At 37.7% G+C, this 27,193-nt stretch overlaps 1 protein-coding gene, 1 long non-coding RNA gene and 1 other non-coding gene across 3 annotated transcripts; 2 read left to right on the plus strand and 1 right to left on the minus strand.

Moving 5' to 3' along the window:
* The first annotated feature begins 13,226 nt into the window (after positions 1–13,226).
* On the plus strand, positions 13,227–13,311 carry TRNAM-CAU. Its single transcript is given in 2 exon segments — positions 13,227–13,264; positions 13,276–13,311. It is a non-coding gene; the product is annotated as a tRNA-Met (tRNA).
* A 7,302-nt stretch (positions 13,312–20,613) lies between these two features.
* On the minus strand, positions 20,614–21,817 carry LOC121252934. The gene is made up of 2 exons (XR_005938306.1): positions 21,676–21,817; positions 20,614–21,601 (listed from the first exon to the last, which is right to left on the minus strand). It is a non-coding gene; the product is annotated as an uncharacterized LOC121252934 (long non-coding RNA).
* LOC121252933 lies at positions 20,981–22,779 on the plus strand. The gene is made up of 2 exons (XM_041152789.1): positions 20,981–21,125; positions 21,210–22,779. The coding sequence occupies exons 1-2, from the start codon at positions 21,090–21,092 to the stop codon at positions 22,446–22,448; spliced, it is 1,275 nt and encodes a 424-aa protein (XP_041008723.1). The 5' UTR covers positions 20,981–21,089; the 3' UTR covers positions 22,449–22,779.
* The last annotated feature ends 4,414 nt before the right edge of the window (positions 22,780–27,193 follow it).

The following is a 27,193-nucleotide window of genomic DNA, read 5'->3' on the forward strand; positions in this document are numbered from 1 at the left end:
AAGTTGTCTTCACATCTAACTACTCAAGATACAAAAATTCAGTAGCAACTATTGTTAATACTAACCTGATAGTTGTGATCTTTACCATATGAAAAAAGATCTCAGAGTAATCAATACCCTTTTTCTTCTGAAAGCCTTTTACAACAAGTCTAGCCTTGTACCTCTTATTACTATTAGGTTCAGTTTTTACCCGGTACACCCACTTGTTGTGCAATGCCTTATTCCCTGATAGAAGTTCTATCAATTTCCATGATGAATAACATAAATTATTTTTCGTAGAATCTTTCCCTTATTTTTTAACTTTCTTTCACCTCCATTTTTCTTCATTTTATTCAAGTTAAAGCAATATAGTTTTATATGGACAATAATACCACAATAATGACAAGTAGGAACAAACTTACCTTTGGACTTACCTTGGTTGTACTTCTTTGTCATTGATCTATCGTGTGAGGCTCTTGGAACATGAATTTTAGACACAGCTTTCTTTGGAGCTTCTTCATCTCGACTTCCTTTAATAAACATGATACATTTGATGAAGTGGTAACAAATGTTGAGGCTTTAAATTTCATACCTTAGGAAGTCATGTACCCCAAACCCATGCGATCATAACTAGATTTTTGACATATCAACATCTCATCTAATTTCTGAGTAGCAGTTTTTTGTTGGCACTCTTGAGAACTCTTCAATTGTTTGTGTAGTGCATCTTTTTGAGCCTTCAATCTTAATATCTCAACTTCAGAATTTTTCAGTGCTTCAGAAAGGTTATTCTTTTTATTCTCCACAGCTGTGAGTTTATTGTACAACTTTTGTTGAATTTTTTCAACTTAACCACTTCTTCACATAAATCATTATAAGCTTCATGTACACTCAACTCATGGTCAGCATCAACAATAGCTATATCTGAGTCACTATCATCAAATTCACTTTCAGATTTTATATGCACAATATCAGAAAAATCATTAATAACAGCAGAAAAAGCAACAAAAGAATTTTCATCATCAGATGATGAACTTGAATTTTCAGATTCTGAATTTTCATTAAGTGTGATATTTAATACTTTTCCTTTATTTTCCTTAAAGTTTAGACATTCAATTCTTATATGACTATAACCTGAGCATTCATAGCACTTCACTTCATCTTTTTCCTTAGATTTTTCTATATTCCATTTTTCAAAATATTTTTTCTTTACAGGAAATTTCTTACCTTGTTTTTGTTTTCCACTAGCTTTCTTGGTAAACAAAAAATTTCTGATTTTCCTTACAATGAGATATATAACCCCATCGTTCAAACTTTCTTTATCAGAAAAATCATCTTGATTATCATTTATTGTTTTTAAAACAATGGACTTACATTTTCTTATTTGAAGAATAGATGACTTATATGTTTGTAAGGAGCCGACCAATTCTTCAACTTTAATAGCATCCAAATCCTTACTTTTTTCTATAGCTGTAACCCTTGGACAAAATCTTTTAGGCAAGGACCTTAAAATCTTTCTCACGACCCTTGAATCCTTCATCTTCTTGCCAAGATTAAACCTGTAATTAACAATATCATTAAGTCTAGCATAAAAATCATTAAAGCTCTCATCTTCTAGCATTTTAATCTCCTCAAATTTAGAAGTTAACAACTGTAATTTTGAATTTTTTACAATTCTTATGCCTTCATGTGTAACCTTCAAAATGTCTCGTGCTTCTTTAGAAATCTCACACATTGAGATTCTTTTTAAATTTATCAGGAGATATGGCCATGAAGATAGCATTAAGTCATTTGCTATTCCAATTAGAGTTGGTGATCTCATCTCTTGTCCAAGCATAAATAGTTGTCTCGGGTTTAGTCCACCCTCGCTCAACTGTACACTATACACATTCATCCAAAGACTTGAGAAAAGCCCTCATACAAACTTTCCAATATGCATAGTTTTTCCTATCAAAGTATGGTGGAACATATAACGATGACGACATGATCTATAGGGACACGGATCACACTCGGATGAGTGAACCACGCTCTGATGCCAATTGAAATTACCCAAGTACCCTTGTAACGCAACGAGAATATCTACCAATTAACTAAACAAATTGGTTAGTCATCAAGCATGCAATTAATTTGATAATCAATCAAATACATAAAATAAACGAAGTGCGTAACACCAAAATTGGTATTGAAGGGAAACCCTTTAAGGAACTCTTTAAAGGTAAAACCCTACAGGACAGCCAAACCCAGAAAAATCAATTTTATTATTTGAAAATCAATTACAAGTAAAGTTCAATTACAAAATCTTTGTCAATTAACACTCTTACTTAACCAGACAAATGACCCATTTGTCTTCTATTGCTGTAGCAGCTAGAATCTCTAACGATCTTCAAACGTTGACTTTTCTCCTGGAACTCCAGTGGCTAAACTCGATCACCTCAACTCTGACACGAAGTATGCACGCACTCAAAAAGAGAGATAAAACACTATTTTCTCACACTCAAGTACCATTCTCTGAGAGAAACAACATAAAAATTCTCCAAGGAATTTTCTCACCAAAATATATGCACTGGAAAGTACTCTAGAAAATATGCAGATCTGAATCTCTACTGATCCTAGCCAATAGGATCCCTTAAATAAACAATCTGAAAATCAATTGCAATTGCAGTAGAATTCTGCCGACGGAACAAATCTTATAGGAGTTTGATCTGCAGTAGGACTATGCTGACAAAATTAGTCTGGTAGGAATTTGATCTGTAGTAGGACTCTGTTGACGGTCGCAAAGTCGTCTCCTAACGGAATGCTGACATTTCGCTATAACTCTTCACTGCAGTAACAAATTTCAGATCAACCTTTTCTCTGGATAAGTGTAGATTTCTCTGGAGGCAACAACATGGCAGCTGAGGGCTCCAACTCCTGAACAACCAATTACCTGAAGACGTAGCGGACTCTCATGCATCTCATGCATTGCGAGATGCATTACGCCTCAAATCACGACGTCAACGATCTTTCCTATTTCGGATTGATATGATTTCCGTCCATTTATGCTAGTTTATTTGTTTCCTTTCTGCAAGTTACCATTTATGCTAGTTTATTTGTTTCCTTCTGCAAGTTATTTCCATACAGAATGTCCATTTTCTTTTCATGAGTTTTATATATTCGGTTATCAATGTAATGAGAAGACAATGTCATTTTTCTGAAGAATGAAGTTACAAAGTATTATTTTCCAGCAATTCTCATCTATTTGGAAGACACGGTTCTTCCATTTACTCTGTTATGCAAACTTCTACTCTGTTCTTTAATTTTCCCGTCTTCTGCTACACCATAATTGGCATCAGGGCAAGGCTTTACCTGGCTTGATGGCGAGAGACAATACCCGCGAAGAGGAACATGGCATGCAGGCTGTTTGGGCAGCCGTTAATGCTCAAGACCAGAGGAACCAACAGTGTTTCAAAGGAATTGAGCGTATGCTACAAGAAATTCAGACAGCCATCACAGTCATTCGTGTTGGAGAAAACAAAAATGGAGATGGTGAAGACCCAAACCATCCAAGAGGAGATCACAACTCTGCACATCGACAGAGGAACCAAGCACCGAATGACTCCTCTAGTGACGAGGAGGTGGAGGGGTTCGTTCGTGGAAACCACGAGGCCAGGAAGGCTCCAGAAAACAACAATAATTTCATAATCAAGATTGATTTGCCTTGTTTCAACGGGCACCTGCATGTTGAGAGTTTTCTAGATTGGATGCTAGAGGTAGAAAATTTCTTTGATTATATGCAGATTCCCGAAGCACAGCAAGTAAAGTTAGTTGCCTATAAACTGCGTGGTGGTGCGTTAACTTGGTGGGAACAAATGCAAAACAACAGGAGGCGACAAGGCAAGCAACCAGTGAGAGTTTGGCCCAAAATGAAGCGATTGATGAGGGCTAGATTTCTTCCACCTGACTACAAGCAAATTTTATACCAATAATACCAAAACTACAAGCAAGGAGCGCGGACCGTGAGTGATTATACAGAAGAATTTTATTGATTGAATACTCGTAATAATCTATCCGAAACTGAAGGACAACAGATTGCAAGATACACAGGGGGCTTGCGCATGGCCATACAAGACAAGGTAGCACTACACACTGCATGGTCTCTATCGGAGGCAGTGAATCTTGCTATGAAGATCGAGATGCAGCTGGCCAGACTCCCACTGAGGATTCAAAATCCACCTCAAGCGAAGCCTGTGACGCAACCATCGCAGCCCAACGATACACGCCCACCACCATTCAGCAAGTTCCAAAAAGGGGAGAGTAGCACTCAACAAGCCAAAGCTCCGGTTAACAACCCCTACACACAGCCTATGACAGGAAAATGCTTCCGGTGCAATCAACCTGGACATCGATCTAATGAATGTCCCACACGCCGTTCAATTCACGTAATCGAAGAAGGCGATGAAGAACCAAAAGGGGGAGATAGTAGCGATGATGATGTCGACGAAGAATTGGTTGAAGGCGACGAAGGAGAACCGATAAGCTGTGTCATTCAACGGGTCCTGCTGTCACCAAAGGTAGAAGAGAAAAACCAAAGGCACTCTATCTTTAAGACGCGTTGCACTGTCAAAAACAAAATATGCAATGTAATTATAGATAGTGGGAGTTGCGGAAATATAGTGTCCAAGGCTTTTGTGAAGCCACTCAAATTGAAGACTGACAAACACCCACGACCGTATAAGATTAGCTGGATTCGAAAAGGGGCTGAAACCAGTGTTAACAGTGTTTGACGTGTCTTATTTTCCATCGGGAAGCACTACCAAGATGAGGTCGAGTGCGATGTTGTGGACATGGATGCCTGCCACATCCTATTGGGGCGACCATGGCAGTTTGACATAGATGCCACCTACAGGGGACGTGATAACATATATTCTTTTTGGTGGAAGGATAGGAAAGTTGTACTAATGCCTGCTAGAGATAAGATTTCTAAATCACACTAGGCTGAAGAAAAAAACACCTTTCTCACCCTTAGTGGAGCTCGATTTTTAGAGAAAGCCAAAGATACTGGAGAAATATGGACCTTGGTAGTAAAAGGAAAAGAACCGGATGTAGACCTCGCAGTACCCCCTCAAGTCCAATATATTCTGACAGAATTTGCAGACATCACGCCCCAAGACTCGCCAAATGAACTACCTCCTATGTGAGACGTCCAACACCATATTGATTTAATTCCTGGAGCCAGCCTACCCAACCTGCCACATTACCTGATGAGCCCAGCAGAACATGGGATTTTACAAGGTCAAGTAGAGTCACTTTTACGCAAAGGATTGATCCAAGAAAGAATGAGTCCCTGCGCGATACCTGCATTAATCACACCAAAAAAAGATGAAAGCTGGCGGATGTGCGTAGACAGTCGTGCCATAACAAGATAACGGTAAAATACCATTTCCCCATTCCTCGACTAACTAACTTGTTAGACATGCTTGCAGGGTCTAAAATTTTTTCAAAGGTTGATTTGCGGAGTGGGTACCACCAAATACGAATTCGGCCCGACGATGAATGGAAGACAGCTTTCAAAACCAAAGAAGGCCTATATGAGTGGCTAGTGATGCCGTTTGGTCTCTCTAACGTGCCAAGCACTTTTATGCGCATCATGCACCAAGTCCTCAAGCCGTTCATCGGAAAATTCGTTGTGGTCTATTTTGACGATATTCTCATTTACAGCCACGGTGAGAGTGATCATTTGGGCCATCTCAAAGAAGTTTTATCCACCCTCTCCCAGCATAAGTTGCTCATCAACCTGAAGAAGTGTCACTTTTTGAGTAGCAGTTTATTGTTTCTCGGGTTCGTGGTGAGTGCCAACGGGATACACATGGATGGAGAAAAAGTGTGTACGATCTGTGAGTGGCCAACCCCGACCACTGTCCTTCAAGCCCACAGCTTCCACGGCTTGGCTACTTTCTACCGTAGGTTTATAAGGAATTTTAGTTCCTTGGCAGCCCCAATTACAGAGTGCATGAAGAATGGACGTTTTGATTGGGGTCAGGAACAAGAGGAAAGTTTCAACACTCTTAAAGAAAAATTGTCAACAGCTCCTGTGTTAGCCCTCCCCTGCTTCGACAAGCTTTTTGAAGTTGAGTGTGATGCATCTATTGTTGGCATAGGCGCTGTCCTAGTCCAAGAGGGTCGACCAGTGGAATTTTTCAGTGAAAAACTAAATGAAGCATGGCGCAAATGGACCACATACGAGCTGGAGTTCTATTCGGTCATAAGGGCTTTGAAGCACTGGGAACCCTATCTCATTCAACGTGAGTTCATCCTTTACAGCGACCATCATGCTCTAAAGTTTATCTATACCCAGAATAGCTTGAACCGAATACACGCAAGATGGATTGGTTTTATGCAGAAATTCACTATGGTGCTCAAGCACAAGTCCGGACAACAGAACCGAGTAGCCGACGCTCTCAGTCAACGTGCATCCGCGCTCACCATTATGAGGACTGAGATCATTGGTTTTGAACAGCTTAAAGATTTATATGCCGATGATGAAGACTTTGCTAAACTCTGGAAGTAGTGCAATTCAGGACAGCCCAAGTCAGATTTTCATGTACAAGACGGCTATCTCTTCCGGGGAAATCAACTTTACATCCCTCGCACATCACTACGGGAACATGTCCTACGTGAGCTGCATGGGGGTGGGCTAGGAGAACATGTAGGCCAAGACAAGACCATCTCATTAGTATCCGAGAGGTATTTTTGGCCACAGCTACAAAGGGATGTGGGAAAGTTCATTCAGAGATGTCCTGTTTGCCAAGTGAAGAAAGGCCAAACTCAAAATACAGGGTTGTTCACGCCCCTACCAGTCCCTCAAAACATTTGGGAGGATTTGAGCATGGATTTTGTACTGGAGTTGCCGCGAACTCAACGAGGAGCTGATTCCATCTTTGTGGTAGTGGACAGATTTTCCAAGATGGCACACTTTATTCCTTGCCGAAAGACATCAGATGCATCTAGCGTTGCATACCTGTTCTTCAAAGAAGTGGTTCGTCTACACGGCGTCCCGAAAACCATCACCTCCTACAGGGACACCAAATTCCTTAGCCACTTTTGGATCACATTGTGGAGGAAGTTCGGGACTTCGCTTAAATATAGCAGCACTTGTCACCCACAAACGGACGGCCAAACTGAAATGGCCAACAGGACGCTTGGCAATATGTTGCGCTGCGTGTATGGAGACAAACCGAAGCAGTGGGACGTGAGCCTTCCTCAGGTGGAATTCACTTTCAACAGCATGAAGAACAGGTCAACTGGAAAGAGCCTGTTTGAAGTAGTTTATACGACTCCCCCACAATATGCTCTTGATCTGGTTTCCCTCCCAAAGACTCCAGGAGTCAATGTCACAGCTGAGAATTTGGCAGAGAAAATTTAAGAGGTCCGAAATGAGGTCCGCAACAATTTAGAGAAGGCTAACATGAATTACAAGAGAGCAGCGGATAAGCACCGGCGAGCCAAAGTATTTCAAGAAGGCGACTTAGTGATGATCCACTTGCGTAAGAATCGTTTTCCAGCAGGCACCTATGGCAAACTTCTAGATAAGAAGTATGGTCCTTGTCGCATTTTTAAAAAAATTAATGATAATGCGTACGTCGTCGAGCTCCCAAAAAATATGTCAATCTCCCCTACCTTCAACGTGGCTGATTTGTTTGAGTATCATCCCCCCGATGAACAACTCAATGAGGACTCCAACTCCGAGACGAGTTTTTTTCTAAGTGGCGGGGAACTGATGCAGGACATGGACATGGGAGGCAACAACATGGCAGCTGAGGGCTCCAACTCCTGACCAACCAATTACCTGAAGACGTAGCGGATTCTCATGCATCTCATGCATTATGCCTCAAATCACGACGTCAACGATCTTTCCTATTTCGGATCGATATGATTTCCATCCATTTATGCTAGTTTATTTGTTTCCTTTCTGCAAGTTTCCATTTATGCTAGTTTATTTGTTTCCTTCTATAAGTTATTTCCTTATAGAATGTCCATTTTCCTTTCATGAGTTTTATATATTCGGCTATCAATGTAATGAGAAGACAATGTCATTTATCTGAAGAATAAAGTTACGAAGTATTATTTTTCAGCAATTCTCATCTATTTGGAAGACAGTTCTTCCATTTACTCTGTTCTGCAAACTTCTACTCTATTCTTTAATTTTCCCGTCTTTCGCTACGCCAATAAACTTTGAAATATATGAGATTTTTAAACAAACTTCAAGGGTGACCCTTAATAGGCAACACTGACAAAGACTTCTCACTTGTTTTTTAGCATTATCTGTGGCAGAGTCTAACATCTTTGATCATTTGGTTTCTTGCCATAGGTAGCAGTCTCCAGAAGTTTAAATGGAATTGGACTTGCCATAGTCAAACCTGTCATTCAGTCCCTTGTTGCAGACTCAACCGATGAGAGCAACCATGTTTTGGCTTTTGGATGGCTACAACAAGCAGGAAACCTGGGATCCTTCATTGGCGGGCTGTGTGCTGTACTCTTTGCCTCAACATCTGTCATGGGTATACCTGGTTGGAGATTTGCTTTTCATCTTGTTGGAATCACAATTGTCGTGGTTGTCATATTAGTCCGCCTATTTGCAAATGATCCTCATTTTTCGAAGAGAGTACAGTTAAAAATCGAGGTCCTAAGCCGTTTTGGTCGGATGTAAAGGACCTACTTAATGAAGCAAAATTGGTTGTTAGAATCCCATCGTTCCAGGTGATTGTGGCTCAGGGTGTTTCTGGTTCATTTGCCGGGTCAGCTTGGTCGTTTGCCCCCATGTGGTTGGAACTCATTGGTTTCTCCCATGGAAAAACAGCATTCCTTCGGACGATACAAATAATTGGTGTTTCATTTGGGGGTCTGTTTGGTGGAAGGATGGGGGATATAGTATTTACTCAATACTGGAAGAACAATTTTTTCACAGATAACCACGGGTGTGGTCCTTCAACAACTATTTTACTGCTTAGTATTGCCTGATGATCCATTCACGGCATTCATGCATGGACTGGTCTTGTTCATTATCGGATTTTGCACATCCTGGGCAGCTCCAGCAACTAACAAGTACGGATACTTGTTGATTATGTACTGCATAGTACAACCTCTTTTTCACATTTTGTAGTATTTTGGAATGTTTATGATGGTGTATGTTAGCAGGTAATTTTCCATCGCAAGAGCAGAAGTCTCGCATTGTGCAAACATGCAGAGATTTAATTCTTGATCTGGGTCACTTCATGCTAAAATGTTGAAAGTTAGGACCGCATCTAGATCCCCGTGGCATGAATGTGCTTCAGTAGGACCATATCTGATCTGGAGTGATTACTTTAGTTTTAATAACCAAATCCTGTTTAAAGGTTCACTATCAGTTTGTGTTTGCAAAAGGATAGGCATAAATAGGGGCATTGTCTAGTTTAGAGTAGATTGAATTGATGTTAGTCATGGAGATACAAATAGCTTTGCAGCCGAATGCAATTATCAACATGACTGTTCCGCTTCTTTCACCTTTGCTTTCACAGTTTTCCTTGGTATGGCTTTCCTCTCGAGGAAAATGATTACTTGCACAGACAGAAAACTTGTACGAATTTAACATTCAAGTTGAAACATGTTCTTCACTGGACTTATTTGCATTGCTGAGAGGTGCTGACAAGTTATTATCAGGATTGCCCTGAAAAAAATATAAACTAATGAGATCATATTTTCAAGTGATGCATATGTAACTAAGCAATTTCAACGTAAATTAATGAAGATACATTTAACACACCTCACTAATATTGTCATTGATATGTAAATGGTGTGCAGTCCAATATTTGCAGAGAGAGTCCCTGCGAAGTCTCGTACAAGTATCTATGATTGGATGAATCATTTGAGTTCATGCTAGCATCATTTGGCCCTGATGTAGTCGGCATATTGCCTGGCTCAGCATATTTATGTTATAAACCAAATGTGAAAGGATCTTCCAACTCTGTAGGGATTGAAACAGATAGAGAGAATGCAGCATCACTTGCCAAGGCACTCTTCATAGTAATTAGCATTCCATCAGCAATTTGTTGCTTCATCTACTCATTCCTCTATTGCTAGTACCCAAGAGACCGTGAACGTGCAAGAATGGAGGCACTGATCATGTCAGAAATGCAAGCACTGAAAGCAGATAATTCTCCTTCAAGTGAAATTGACATTGATTATGAAGGGAAGAAGAGCCTTGATTTAAATGATATTGATGACAAGTTATCTCTGCTTTCTCATCAGGTAACGATCACAAGTACAGAAGAAAAATGTTCCTGTCAAGTGGAATCTGAAGTATGTAAAACTTCTTACTCTGAAACAACTTTTAAATGATAAACAAGATTCATTTACTTGCTTTGTCCAAACTTGGTATCTGCTTATAAGTTAAAAGCTAATCGATTTTTCTATACCATATTATTTTTCAGACGCTCAAGCTCATGATTTTATTGTGAGCTGAGCAGGTATTCTTAGGTACCAAGTCTTTTTAGTCTTGATCATATATTCTTTCTGTAAACCTCTTAGGTACCTAGTAATTTGGTCTTATCTTGATGGAGTCGAAATATATTGAATGGAAAGTGCATTAGAATTGTGTAGGCATCGACTTGCAACAAAAAAAATGCTTTGATTTCATTTCATTTCAACCGTCATTACGAATGGAAGGATCCGTGGTTTATGCCTGGGTGCAACTGAAATCTCACAACTCGCCATGCACTACCTTGTAGATATGTACTATGTTGCTTTATGAAGGGCTGTCAATTTCAACACCATGATTTTGTTGAGGATGACTAAACAAGAAAACATGACTCATGCATATACATATTACATACGGAAATACGCCCCCAAAAGGGAATTGAATCCAGTCAAAGAAGTACTCACTCATTTTTTGCTAAACTCCATTAAAACAGACCCCTCTTTAGGACACAATAACCCGTATTTAGAGCTTGTCTTCTGAGTGAAATATAAGACGGACCGTTGTTTTCCCCTATATCGTCAACATTTAAACATTCACCAGCTACCATCTATATATTTTGTGATTCGGGTTGGGCCGATTTTTTGCACTGTTTGCTATTAGAGGAAGCGCCAACAGAAAGTTTGCTCGATGTTTGTGCGACAGATAGCTCGAGTGAAACTCAGGCAAAGAGTTTGCTCGAGACTCGCTCGACATATCGCTCGAGCAAATATCGGACTAAAAGTTCGTTCAAGCACTCTCAACACTTTGGTTGAGCGAATAACGCATAAAAGTAAAAATTAGAATTGTCACTGTATAACGCTATAAATATGTACTTAATGAATAGTATATGACTTTAGAGTGTTCTAAACAATGAGATTTCGCCCCAAAATATATTTTGTGATACTTCAATATAATAAAATTCATTGCAGCTTTATGGACGTAGGCACGTTGCCGAACTGCATTAATTTTGTGTCATGTAATTGATTTGCTTGTGTTTGCTTTTGTTTCGTCTATCATCGTTTTCACAACAGATGTGATTTCAACCGGTAACTTGCATCCAAGCTTTGTGCTGCTTCTCCACATCGATCTAAATTTTAAAGTGAGATTATTGCATTACCAACAAATGTTATCATGCTAAACCTCATTTTCATATCTAAATGTTTTGTCATCAGGTGAGGATAGCAAATTAGGATGTCCGTATCAATAGGTAAATGCATCTACACCTCATTGTCATATCTAAATGTTTTCATGGTTTGGAACGCGTGCAAGATAATTAATCTCCAGGAGAAATCACTATCATGAAAAGCAACTAGTTGGGATAATGGGATAAGTATATGTCACACATTTAATACTTGATATAAGGATAAATGCAAGGAAATCACAAGCCAATCAGGGCTTATGGTTCAAAATGACTAGTTTTTTTTTTTCCTCAAACAAGCATATCATAGAAAAAATAAACGGTTAGAAGATACAAGATTCAATAGGGTGGGAGCCCCCAACAATCCTCCCAAACCAGAAAATACAACACATGAAAAATAAAATAAATAAGGATCTGGGGTCAATGACTTAGCTCCCACCCATTTCCAACAAAGAGAAGCCGCTTGAAATGGTTTTGACACAGTTTGATAAATAGACTATAAAACTACGACTGAAAGCTGCGGGGGATTGTTGTGTGCTGTATTTTGTTGGTCTGCATTGGCTTGAGGAGACTTTCACTACCTCTTCCTCTTGATCCTTGTTAGGAAAAGTGGGAACCTAGGAAAATAGCAACTCGAAGATGAGTCGAATCGTCGGCATATGACCGTCATTGGTTGTGGAGGCGTGTGTGAAGATAAAGGTCAGATCTAAGAGATAAGCTGCTAATCCCGAAGGTACCACGCGTGGCGGCGATAGACTCCTATTGGCGCCACGGCGCATGAGTCTCACGCTTGGTGTGAGACGTACATGCTGCACTTTTAATCAATTTTCTTCTTCTGTCCAAAGGATTGGCGGCTGGAGAATCTGGTGGTGGGGCACGTGATGGTCATAGGAGGCCGAAAGGCAGCAGATCGACACATCTCGGTGCTATAGACAAAAAATAAGTATAAAACTAGAAAAAAAATGATGGACAGATCTGGGTGACCCGAACAGGGGGAGAGTGGGTGAAGCCCACCCCACCTATGGTCGAAGAATGGAAGATTATTCTTATTAAGGCTGGAGAGAAATATCACTTGGGGAGAGAGAGAAAACCAGGATGAATCCAAATGATTGCTCAAAATGACTAGTTAATATTAAAATTGGAGCGTACTGAAATTATTATAAAAGGGCAAGAACTTCTCCTTTCTAATCAATGTAAAATCTCATTTATCATTTTCCTATATTCAATCTAGGGCATTGCATTCATAGCTTTCTTATACCAAATCACTGGATATTATTACATACTTCCGAAGTGTAAGTAGGGAGGAAATTATTTCCAATTCAACTCATATTTATTCCACACTAAATTATGGTATTATAATAAAATCTAATATTAAATTAAACTATTGAGTTTTTTCAAATTGATATGGTGATTCAGATTCTCACGTCGACGTTATTCTCAAGTGCTCAAAGCAATGTGTCAAGTGTCTGATGGCTTGATGACTTATGACCCAGTTCTTCAATTGGAGAACCTGGGTTCAAAATCCTCAAAACCCTTGTAAAAAATAAATAAATAAAAAATGGTGCTCAGATCAATGTTCTTGTCTACTATATATACTGAATCATGATTCAAAATTATTGTGGAGAAGAATAAAATCGTCCGGGGGTGGTGGCGCAGTTGGCTAGCGCGTAGGTCTCATAGCTTCTGAGTTATCCTGAGGTCGAGAGTTCGAGCCTCTCTCACCCCAATTTTTAACACCATTTTCCATTTTCTTTCGTTTGGCTTCATGACTTCATCACAGTTATCAGAATGAATAGATCCAAAGGCAAAACATCATCAATTTTCTTTCTCCTTTAATTTAAAACCATTTTCTTTCGTTTGGCTTCATGACTTCATCACAGTTCTCAGAATGAATAGATCCAAAGGCAAAACATCATCAATTTTCTTTCTCCTTTAATTTTAGTCCAGGAAGGACCCATAAAAAACCCTGTTTTTCTAACTCTGGTCATGAACAAGTAAGAGCTCATTTACTCCAAACAGGTGTAGGAACTTTCTTCACTGGTATGTCCCCCCCTGCTATGGAATCTACTCAATTTATTCATGACCACACTTTCGGAGAATCAACAGCAAATATAGGTTTTTTTTTTTTTTTTAACTTTGTTTTTTTGCTTAAAATATGAGCAAGTTGTTCCTACAGGAAATTAAACATTATAAAATTGTTGCTAAATAACATTCCTACACAACTTGACATGTGAAGGATAGACAATAGAGGCCTTGCCTTTTGTTCTAACTGACCGATATTGCATTTATTATTAAATGCATTCATGGTGTTTTCATAATGAGTAAACAAGTCTGCCTTTATCTGAAGCTCTATTATATTCACCATTGTTGCATCTCTTTTGTTTGGTTTATAAAATGTACTTGGAGGATAACTTGCATCTTGTGATATCTCTACCTCCCCAAATCAGACGATTTAAGGTCATTGCAGGAAATGTTAAGAGGATGAAGATATTGTCATCAGAAAGTTTTCATATGAACAGAAACTGGTTGATCAAGCTCTTGCTTGATCCAAAGATTAAGAACCAATAGGACCCATTTTAGTTCATGAAAAGTGGACTAAATCCCAGATACAGAACCAAATGGGATTCGGGTGTTCAATTCATTATTCCATTTCGAGTTCATAAATAAAAGAGTAGGACTTAGGAGAGAGAGCTGCATTATCTACGTTTCATTTCATTGTTTGCTCTACATGTTTACTCTTTCCGCTGATCTTCTCAACCTGTACACATTACAAAACATGACCCATTTTAGCACATGAAAAGGGGGACCAGGTCCTCATTAAAGTTATCACTAAAGTTACACGCTTTGAAATAAAGAGATGTATAAGTATGCATCTTTTCCTTCGCGGCCTTTTCGTCTCCTCCCATCACTCCATGTGCTTCTCCGACACAACAAAAATCCTCATCCTTTGGTTTCAAAGCTTGGTATGAAACTGCATGGTTTTGAATTGGGATAGAATTAGGAGTGAAAGCGCAGGCAACAAGAAAATTTAAGGCCGGACTACATGCATAACGACTGCTTAATTTGTTTGTGCCTTGGCGTTGGAGAGCAGAAGACAATATCCCTTGTCCCAATCCTAATTAATAAAGGTTCGTATTCAAAGTTGTTTCCTATCATTTTCAAAGAGATGAACCATATTAGCAATCAATAAAGTCATATTCATTGCCATCCATTGGTTCAATTTGCCATCAAGAGCTTGAGGCTCGAATTAAACCCATCAATCACACACTCAGCTCTCAAGTATACATCTTTCGAGCCTACGTTTCAACCTCTGAATCATAAAATAGACAGCCAAGCATCTTGTGATAGTTAGTATAGATCATCTTTCATTTTATATAGACAAGCTAATTCAAATTGAAAAGTTATAAATTTAACATATTGATTCAATCGCACTCTCTTTGATTTTTATCTTAGTAAAATCTTCTGTAATTTCGTAAACGTAAGGATGTTGCTTAACTATGTAAACCTTGTGTCACGTGTTATTGATGATTCCACTTTCATTTTACTTTTCTCGAATCATTCCTAATACTATGAGTCCACACAAATACGGTAAAGTACTGTGGTATCAAATTAGCAGAGGGTGAGAGAATCTATGTACTTTTGTGACATGCAAACGACCTCGTGACAAGCTGAGAAAGATACAATTCTATTATTTTATTTTTTTTCAACTAAAATAAAACAATGTATATTATTAGGCTCATGATTGAGAGCCGAAAAGTTGAGGGTATGATAATTTCAATCTTAAATTACTAAGAAACCCAAAATGGAGGACAAGTAACACCAACTTTTCATTTTTCCCGAGGGCAATGATGGACAATATGTACTACTAGTCTTACCACATTGTGTGGTCTGTGCTGGACAGTTTGCTCTAGAAAACAGTGTTACTTACATATCTGTGCCTTCCTATCATATTCCTCCATATATGGTCCGTCTCAATGGGAACACGTACAACCAACGAATGGTTGGTTTGGTTAAAGATCCAAAAGTGTCTCTTATCATTGCAGTAAAAGTAACCTTTTAACATTTGGATCGGAATATATTACAAGATGATTCATTGAAGTCAAGAGAACCCAAAAGGCAATTTTATATGGAGTATGCTTTGCATTAGAGGATTTGAATCACATCTGTAGTCATCTGAATAAAATTTTGAAAATTGGGATGTGGATCCTAGATTTCAAATTACCACGATGAGAGTATTATAACCAGAATCCTAGAGAGAGTGGCGGTGGGTGTAACTTCATCAGAAGGGCTGACGGTGAATGGCTGAACCGAGTGTTACGTAGGGTACCTACACAAAGCTTTGGATCCCCACTCTGCGGGTCCCACCAGGGTCTTTCAGAGATGCAACGTGGGCTCCTATAGGGATTAGCCTGTCTTGGGCCTACCAAACAGATCAACTTTTGCTATTATTTTTACCTAATGGAAAAGCAAAATTCAGAAAAGGAAGAGAACTGGGGAGTGGGTACACCCAAAGTCCAGGGATATCAAATTAAGAGTTCAAGTCAAATGGCATTTTTAATGTCACAATGGCTCATGATGCTTGGTTAGTTGCAATCTCAATGCTGATTTCCACTATATATTTTTTTCCATACAGTCAATACATTTAAATAGATTTAATAAGATTATTATAGATATAAAAAATATTGACATTAAACCTAAAGAAGAAGATTACGCCTTAATTGTTGTGTTCGTTACCTATATCGTTTGATAACTTTCTAAATTTAATATTATATGGTAAAGATACTATTTTCTTGGCAGATGTGAAATCTGCTTTGAGTTATAAGGAATTGAGAACTAAATTGAACTTGAAGGGTACGGATAATCAAGCCAGTGCTTTGTTTGTTAAGGGTTCCTTTAGCAGGAGTAGATCCAGTGATTTTGCTTTGTTAGGGGTTCAGAGAAGAACAAGGGTAAATCTAGAGGCATTCACACTCAAAGTTTAATAAAAAAAAATGTTATATGACATTACTGTCATAAATTTGGTTATTATAAGAATGAGTGTCCTAGACTGAAAAATAATGAGGGTACTAGTTCTTCTAATGCCGTTAGCGTTGCTGACGATAAGTCTAACGGCTCAAATATTGTCTTAGCAATTAGCAGCTCTAACAATCGCTTTGGTGACAAGTGGGTCGTGGACTCAGCTTGTATTTTTCATGTATCCCAAAAGATACTGGTTCACCTCCCATGAGCCAATCAACAATCGCTTTGTTCTGATAGGGAATGATATGACTTGTAAAATTGTTAGAATTGGTTCATTTAAGATTAAGATGTTTGATGGAATTGTCAGAATTTTGTCTAACGTTTGACATATCTCATATTTGAAGAAAAATCTTATTTCTTTGGGCACTCTAAATTCTCTGGATTTCTGGTACACAGGTGAAGCTAGAGTCATTGGAGTCATTTAGGGCTCCATAATTGTAATGAAATAAGATAAGACTAGTGGTCTTTATTTCCTTCAAGGCAGTACAATGACAAGTGCAGCTGCAGTATCTGTTTTAGATGATCCAAACACAGAAATTACCCAACTGTGGCACATGTTTTGGGTCATATGAGTGAAAATGGGATGTCTATTCTGAGTAAGCAGGATCTGTTGTGTAATCAAAAAATATGGAAACTTGATTTTTGTGAGTATTGTGTTTTTGAAAAATAGTGTAGGGTGCAGTTTACTACAGGAGTTCACAGAACCAAAAGTAATGTGGACTATATTCATTCTAATCTTTGGGTCCATCTTTTGTTCCATCAAAAGGTGGAGCTCAGTATTTACTCACATTTATTAATGATTACTCCAGAAAGGTTTGAATTTATTTTCTGAAACAAAAAAGCGGTATATTTGCTAACTTTAATTAGTGAAAGGTTTTGATTGAAAATCAGACAGGCAAGAAGGTAGAGCGACTTCGAATTGATAATGTTATGTAATTTTGCGAAAGTGAGTTTGATGAGTTCTGCAAAGATGAAGGTATTGTCAGGCACCGCACAGTTAGACACACTCCACAACAATATGGAATAGCTAAACGGATGAATAGGACTCTCTTGGAGAGAGTCCACAGTATGCTTTCAAATGTCAACTTATCTAAAGATTTCTGGGCTGAAGTAGTCAACACAGCTTGTTATTTGGTTAACCACTCTCTAGCCACAGCTATTGAATTGAAGACTCCAAATGAGGTATGGTCTAGTACTCCTGTTGATGATTCAAATTTAAAAAAAATTGTTGTTCTGCATATTTTCATGTTAATAAAGGAAAACTTGAGCCAAGGATAAAGGATGGCATATTCTTTGGATATGCCAGTGAGGCAAAAGGATTCAAGTTTTAGTGTACTAATCCTAAATCACCCAAGTTTGTAATTAGCAAGAATGTTATATTTTATGAACAATCCATGCTTAATCTGAGAAATGAGTTTACTATGTCTACAAGTAAAAAGCAGGATAATAGTAATAAGGTGGAGTTGTAGGTTAAAACTTCACAAGGGGTGTCAGGTGGCACTCAAGATCACACTATTGCTAATGAGCATGATTCTAATTCTGATATTGGCGCATAGGGTGAGCAAGACTACAGTATAGCTATTGGTAGATAGATTGATGAGGTAGATCAGGCTACCTCAGAGATATGCTCATGTAGACATGGCGATGTATGCACTTACTACAGCAGAGGACATTGATGGTCAAGAGTCTTCCAGATATTCATAAGTTGTCAAGAGTAAGGAGTCTGTAGAGTGGTGCACAGAGATGACTAAAGAGATTGAGTCTCTTCACAAGAACCAAACCTGGGATTTGGTTGGTTGCAAATGGGTCTTCAAGAGAAAAAAAGAAAAAGAAAATAGGGTGTTACAGATGTAAAGTACAAGGCACGCTTAGTTGAAAATGGCTACAGTTAGAGAGAATGTGTGGATTTCAGTGAAGTTTTTTCTCTAGTTGTGAAACACAATTCAATCTGCGTGTTACTTGCATTGGTTGCTTTGTATGATCTAGAAATACAAAAGCTTGATGTTAAAACAGTTTTCTTCATGGTGAGCTTGAGGAGACCATTTATATGCATCAACTAGAGGTGTTGAAGGTAAAGAAGATCGTGTGTGCAAATTGAAGAAAACATTGTATGGTTTGAAGTAGTCTCCGAGGCAATGGTATAAACATTTTGCTATGTTTATGATTAATCATGGTTATTTGAGAAATACATATGATAGTTGTGTTTTTATCACAGATATGGATCTTTCATTTATTTGCTACTTTATGGTGATGATATGCTTATTGCTACCAAAGGCATGTCTAATGTTAGCTTGTTGAAAACTAGACTTAGTGACGAGTTTGAAATGAAAGACTTAGGCATTGCAAAGAAGGTTTTGGGGATGGAGATTCACAAAAATAGAAAGCTGGAAAGTTGTACTTGTTCGAAAGAAAGTACATTGAGAAAGTTCTTAAGAGATTTGGAATGTCCAATTCCAAACTAGTAAGTACACCACTTGCTACGCATTTTAAACTTTCAGCATCTCTATCTCCTCAGACTGACGAGGCGAAACGGTTCATGTCTAATGTTCCATGTTCCAGTGCAGTGGGTAATATTATGTATGCAATGGTCTGTACTCGTTCAGACATTTCATAGGCAATAAGCATCGTTAGCAGATATATGTCTAATCCGGGTAAAGTTCATTGGCAGACTGTGAAATGGATACCCAGGTATTTGAAAGGAATCTTGAATTTTGGCTTAGTCTTTGATAGAGAAACTGATTCAGTTCCAAAGTTGTTGGTTATGTTGATTCTGATTATACTGGGAACTTAGACAAAAGAAGATCATTGACAGGGTATGTTTTCACTTTGTGTGGTTCAGCTATTAGTTGGAAAGCAATGCTACAATCCACTGTTGTTTTATCAACTACAGAAGCATAATACATGGTGGCGGCAAAAGTAGTGAAAGAGGACATTTTGTTGAAAGATTTGATCAGTGATTTGGGACTATAGCAAGATGGGATTTCTGTGTTTTGTGACAGCCATAGCGCAATACATTTAACCAAAAATCAAATATATCATGAGAGAACCAAGCATATTGATTTCAAGTATCATTTTCTTCAAGAGGTTGTTACAGAGGGTGTGATAGAAATTCAGAAGATTGCTACACTAAAAATCCAGCAGATATGATGATGAAGCCAGTTCCAGTATACAAGTTCAACCTTTGTTTAGATTTGATTAGTGTTCGGGGTCTGTGATTCCCTTAAGGGATTTGATGAAGGGGGTAGGCTCTTGGTTTAATGGATTTTGTTTAGGCTTGACGGAATTCAAGCGAAGGTGGAGATTTGTTGAGTGTGACTTGATTCTAGTTGAAAAAACACCACTCAAAGTTATTCGCTCGAGCGGTGGTCTTGCTACTCGAGTGAAGCTTCAAATAGATTGTTGGATTGATAGTTGCTCAACAGTCAGCTTGAGCAGGACCCTTATAGAGAGTTCGCTCAACACTCAGCTCGAGCGAGATCCAGGTAGAGTGTTCACCCGACACTTACTCAACACTCAACTCGAGCGAGCGTCAGCCCTAATGTTTGCTCGAGCCTCGCTCAACATGCTACTTAAGTGAATGTTTGTAACCTAGGGCTCCGTGCCATCTCAAAATAAATACATATTATTTTCACTATATTGTAACTTTTGAGCAGCCAGAATACAGAGAGAGAGATCCTTTTGTGAAATTTCTGAGAGTTCATTAGGTATATTGGGGCTTTAGGATTGAGGATTTTATGATTCATTTCCTATACTCCACCTTTGTTGATAGTGAATTCTTTGAGACCAACATCGCCAGTGGACGTAAGTTTACTCTGAGCTGAACCACTTAAATCTTGATATTATGTGTGTGTGATTATCATTATTTCTTTTGTTTTGCTTCTACTATTTCACTTTAACTTAACTGTTGATAATCAGTTAATACCAACACCATATACACATGAGAGCTTTTAGAATTGATTCTGGCATTTCATCTTTTCGATTAAGCTTTTATAAGAGAGTAATGATATACATACAATTCTATATATATACAAGTATATTTAAAATTTATAGTATTTCTGTGAATTGATGTTACTTTGACATATATAGAATAATTGATTACATAGAAATAACATTTGCACGAAGCTCAATAGATAAGTTTTGATTACATTATTGCTTAGAACTCGCACAGAAAGAGAGGCAGTGAACTGGCAGCAACACGGGGCCGGTAAAACCGCGTAGGTAAAGGTTGGGGATTCTGCAGTACCTACTTGCACCATGTGACCCATTTCATATTCTTTAAAGTTCAACAGTGACAGTGTTTTCGCATTAAATTCTCCTCCCATCTCATTGCTTTCCTTTGTCTACTATAAATGCACCAGTGTTAATTTCCACCTCTCTCTCTCTCTCTCTCTCTCCTATAATAATTCTGGATCCAATCGAAAGTCTGTTTGATCTTTGAAGCACCCCTAACAGAAAACTTCAAGGCAATATACCTCGGTTTCAGAAATGGCTCCACTTATAACGTACTTCAGTCTCAGAAAGGTACTTCTGCTTTATCTTGTGTTGTTCCTCTTTACTTCTATTCTCTATTGTGCCTGCTCAGAATCCCAGCTTCCGAGCAAACAGTTGCTTGGTAGAAGAAGAATGTTAGAAAAAGAAGCACAAGACCCGCCGAAAAAGAAACCCACCAGCCTATCCACCAAGAACCAGACCAAGCTCATCAAGCCTAGTTTATCCACGAAAAACCAAACCAAACTCGATTTGTCCGGCAAAAACCAAACCAAGCTCACCAAATCTACGAATTCTACCAAAGCAGCTTCCACTTCCAGTGTTTTTTCTAAGATTGAGCTCAAGAAGCTGAATTCCACCTCCAAGATCAAAAAGCTAAATTCCACATCGAAAGCCACAAACTCTACCAAACCTACCTCATTTTCCTCGAAGAAATCCTCGGATCTGCTAAAACTAGGCACACCCAAGAACAAAACAACCAAACCCACCTCCACCAAAGACATCCAGACCTACCTAGACAAGAAACTCAATGAGCATGAATCCAAAAAACCGAACAAGATACAGAAAGCGGATAAAAAGGTACCTATCCAGCAGAAGATAACGAAACAAGCACAATCCAGCTGGATTGACCAAGAAGATGATCAAGATGATCTGTTTTCAGGATTCACAGATTTAACAGATTTGCCCAACAAGTTCCAGCAGACTTTGATTCCGGACCTCGAGAAATTCTCGACCACCTCCAAAGCTTACCTCACCAAAGCCAATAAAGAAATCACAAAAGGTTTCAAGCCCATTGTCGGCAACAAATATGCACCCACCATTGCCACCGTAGTTTCTTGTGCTTTCATACTCATCCCTTTGCTTTTAGTCTCTCTTGTTTTCAATAGGTTTAAAGCTTATTTCTCTCTCCAAAAGCTCCTAATCTTCATCCAAATATACCTCTCCATCTACTTCACCATTCTTTGCCTCTCCGCCCTAGTCACGGGGCTCGAGCCCCTGAAGTTCTTCTACGCTACTTCGCAGTCCACATACGTTTGTCTGCAGGTCCTTCAAACGCTTGGGTACGTGCTTTATCTGCTTCTGCTCCTGATGTATCTGATCCTCGTGTTCTCGACGGAATCCGGGCTGGGCTCGAAGTTTCTCGGACTGGCCCAGATCTTTATGGGCTTCGCAGTTGGGCTTCACTACTACATGTCGGTGTTTCACAGAGTGGTGCTACACCAGCCACCCCAAACCAACTGGAAGGTTCACGGGATATACGCCACGTGTTTCCTTGTCACTTGTCTGCTTGCCAACGCCGACAGAAGAAAGAAGTCCTACTTGGAAGAAGGTGGTGAGGAGGGAAAGAAGAGCTAGTCTCTCTCATTTCATTTCTGTTTTATTTTTTATAAGAATTTTACTCATAATATCTTAAAAGTAATATTGGTATAACACTGTTAACGTGACAAACAATCAAACCAATCATTAATATAACCTGTATTTAATATCTGTCACGTCAATAATGTTATACAATATTAGATTTTGAGTATTACGATAAGTGTTAGACATTATTATTATTATTATTATTATTATTTTTCAATCCTATCCTTGCTGGAATGATACCATTGGGCAAGCAACCATGGTGTTAATGTAATAACTTTGAGTAGGTACAAGGAAGTGGATATATTAGCTACTTGCTTTGATGTAATTTGTGTACCTTATTATCATCTCAACAAAATTCTACATCCTCATTTTGTTTTGAAGGCGACCCCACGTACGGTCAGCCCAAGCAATCCCTTCTAATTTGTTTTGCAAAATCTTATCACATGCAATCAAATCAAAAAGTAATGTTATGTACCGTCATAAAATTCATAAACGTCGCAAAATTATTTTAAAAAAAAATAAAATTTATTATTAAAAATTTAATTTTTTTCATATAAATTTCATATTTAATCCTATTTTTTTAAAAAATTGTACAACATTTATACACGACTGCAGGTATCATTTTTCCAAATCAAAACACCTTCTATCGGCACACCATTATCTCTTATTTCTAAGAATATATTGGAAATCTACGATGATATTTACTACTGTCTTTACTATTGAGACTTGAGATTTCAATTTTATAAATTTCAGAAGACATGATTTGCACCCTGCATGAGAAAATCAAAACCTTCTTATTTCCTACATTTCTTGACAAGGAAAAAAAAGAACTAATGCTATTCTATAAACCATGTATTTTATCAAGCGTAATTCAAACATTAATATATTAAACAGAAAAAAAAAATCCAAAATGAAGAAAATAAAACCAAAATATTATTAAACCCATAAAAAATTCAACAAAAAATATAAATTAAGAAAACATCAAAGAAGAAAATTACAAAAAAAGACCATGGCATGTTGCTCTCCGAGTGATCCTTACCCCTACTAGAAATTACTATGAAATAACTACTTATCTCAAAGGAAAATACTCTAGCAATAAAGTGATTACACAAAAGCAATCCCACAAGTTGACATGATCTGATATGATTCGTCAGATTGTAAAGTTACTTTTATTATAAAGTAGATTTAACGGATCAGATAAAACTATATCAGTTTGTAAGATTATTTTTGTGTAATTCATTTTATAGGTGTAGCAATCATCTATCTCAAAACTTAAATTGATAGAAACTTGGGAAGGGAATCCTTCTCCTTTTGCCTCACATGGTGGGGATTGTGGAAGGGAGAAATGAGGGAGAATCCCATTGTCCACCCCCCCTCCCTCCCCCTAGGATCCCATCCCATCTTTCAAGCGAACCTCTTGATGCAGGAGGATCCAAGTCCAATTATGAGTATTTCTAGGATTTGGGCAAGAGGTGGTAGATGTGGGCGAGGAGCGACTTATCTTTCGGTTGGGCAATGAGACTTATCTCTTAGTTAGTTGGGCGAGGAGAAGCGGCGACATCCATATTTTAACTATAATTTTGAATACATGTATCAAAATTGCGCATATGACTCCAATTGGAAAAGCTCTCTTTGGCACGCACGTCATGGTCACCATGTTTCTCCTGGTGGGCCCTTTGTCGACCCCAAAATAAGTCGTTTTTACCTCTGAAACGTCAACTTTAGTCAACTCTTTTATTTTTGGTTAATTTTCGTTTATAGTAATGTCTATCAATGATACTTATCATCTCACACCACACACTTTACATATTATAAACTTATTTTTCATTTTTTTAATTTTAATTTTATTTTATTTTTCTTAAACTAATTAAACTATTCTACTTATCATCCATACACCACATACTTGTTATAAAAAAATTGAAAAAAGAATTAAAATAGATAAAGTGTATAGTGTGTGAGGATGATAAATAGAATTATTCTTATTTTTATTAAAGATTTTATTCCAGATTCTTAGGCCCGGTTTGTATTCGCAAGTAATCTCAACTCGTTTCAACTCATCTCAACTCATCTCACTACTATTTATTATTATTCATCAACTTTAACTCACAAATCTCACTACTATTCACAACTCATCTCATTACTATTCACAACTCATCTCAACTCATCTTTGAATCCAAACAATACCTTAATCTATATTTTAATCATAGTTATCTTATTCTTTATTCTATTATTTGACCTTAATTACAATTTTATTATTTTTTATTAGTTATTTAAGCCCAACTTGTAGGCATAAGAAAGAATGATTGATTTTTTTTATAATAAAACCTTAATCTCAAAGTTATAACTATTTGCAATTCTTCTTAATTTAATAATCTTTTATTCTGGCGTCACCTCTCCCCACTCTTGAGAATTTGGATGGTGTGGGGCAATAGCCACCTGGATTATAGTGGTAAGTGAATTATCTCGAAGTTTTGATTTTTACATTTTTTTTTTTTCTTCATTTGGTTTCTATTGTATTTTTCGTACTTGCAACCTTTTTGGTAATTTTTGAAATTATTGTATTGCACATGTGTTATACGATCGACCACATTAACACTAGTATATATTATTCGAGACAGAAATTCATGAGACTACAATACTGATTTTCAGATTGGAAGAACTCCAATCTCACATTCTTGTAAATGAGAACTCTGTAATTCATATTTTATTATGAATGCATATGGTTTTGATATGTTTTTTTTTTTTTTTTTTAGAAATACGAAAAAGAAAAGAGAAAGAAAAAAAATGTGAAAATATATATATATATATATATATATATATATACACACACGCGATACGTGTATGACTTAAACTTATATTTAAGCATTATTTAAGTTAATAAATTGTGAAAATACGTTAGTGAGGTTATTTGAGTGATTCTGGAATAGTCGGGTCTCAACCGACGGGTTCGGAGTTGGTGTTGTCGGTGGCTGTGGTAACCTTTGTTAGTTTTTAAGCATATGGGGACAGATGCTATGCGTGCTACCTAGGCCAAATGGTTTTTTTTTTTTTTTTTTTTTAAACATTTTTTAAATATTTTTAAAAATAAAAAAAATACATTAAGATACTAATAATAATTTTTTTAATTATTAAATCAAATAATAACAAATATATAAACAGTAAAATGAAAAGATAAAATCATCTACATAATATCATTTTCATCTGATTAATTCAAGCCGACAATCCAAAGGTGGTAACTCGAGTTAGGTCAATTCTTTCACTTCTTTAAATTTATTCCATTGAAAGCTAAATCTGTGATTTTCAGCTTTTTTTGGCCTTATTCTATTTTCACATGGCTCTTGTTCTGGAACGCACTTCCTTGGAAAAAAGCAGTTGGTTTTTTGTTGACTTCAACGTCTTTTCTTTTCTTTTTTCTTTTTTTTTTTAGCTTTGAAAAGCAGGAAAGACTCTATTAGAGCGTTCACATGATGGGCCTTCCTATATTATTTTAGTAAAAAAACACCTAATTTCTATTTTAATTACACATTTTTTAAACCTCATACATCCTACCCTTTATTTTTTCTCTATTTTATTAAAATAATCTTTGTTTATTCTTGTTTTAACATTTTTTTTCAAATTTTTTCAAACAAAAGTTATTTCTTCTCTTCATCTTTTTAACTATTTATCTCTAACGATTAATTTTTTAAAATTTTAAATTATTTATTTCTCACAAAAATAATGTTTTCGGCATCTATAATTTTCTATTAATGATAAACTCATTTTTTTGAGATTTTAACACATTTTCTCCAAAATTTTGGCTAAAAAGTCTTATAGGAGGGAGGACTCCAATACTGTAAAGACGGTAACTCCCTGTTCTTCTTTCTTTTTTTTTTTTTTCTTTCTTAGGAAGTTAATTTCAATAAACTAAAAAAGTGATACATGAGGAGGGGTGGAGTTCCCCAACAATCATCCCAAAAAGCAATAGAAAACAATGCAAAGTGGTGAATGAGTTTATTTAGGATTAATTTCTTGGTCTCTATCTATATCTTACGAGAGGACGCCGTCTTATAAAAAGACAGATGTATGTTCGCAAAAAAGCGAATGATGGAACCATCACTGGAGACAGTGGAACCTCTGCTAGAAGCGGTAAAGGTGGCAGGTGCACTGTCACGTATTGTCTGGAGATGATTTTTGGAGAGATTCACAATCCCTCTTACAAGATCACTAGTTAGAAAAAGCGGTAACATAGGGTAGCAGCCGAAATCTAAGTTGAGTCGCCGGGGACAGGTCAACACAGGCAGTGGCGACGCGTGCAGGACAAGCACCACCTTAGGAGGTGGATGGACGAGCAGATTTGAAGAATCTGAGGCCTCTGAAGCCGGTGGAGCCGCGCGTGGCCGCCAATGCCACTCTAGGACGCGGCTACGACTAGAAAACCCACTCGGCAGGGACCCCGCGTGCACCAAACACGCCGGACATAAACGTATTTTTCTTCCACGGACATGAAGATCGGCAACCAAAGAGGCTGAACCGACGTCGCATGTTGGGTGGAGGTTGTCGGAAAGCAATAGATCGGCGAGGATCGGCCCTAAAGAGGGAAAACCAAGGAAAAACCTAGGGGCAAAAGGCAAATAGAAAAACATAAAAATAAAAAAGCCTTTGGGGCTAGTTAGGGAAGGAGGTGATCGGAGCCTAAGCTCCGAACCCCCTCCGCCCAGTGAAATGGATGGAAAGCTCGATGGAATTTCAGAGAGAAAGAA

This window comes from Juglans microcarpa x Juglans regia, chromosome 2S (genome assembly GCF_004785595.1).
Source record: "Juglans microcarpa x Juglans regia isolate MS1-56 chromosome 2S, Jm3101_v1.0, whole genome shotgun sequence".
Classification (NCBI taxonomy): domain Eukaryota; kingdom Viridiplantae; phylum Streptophyta; class Magnoliopsida; order Fagales; family Juglandaceae; genus Juglans; species Juglans microcarpa x Juglans regia.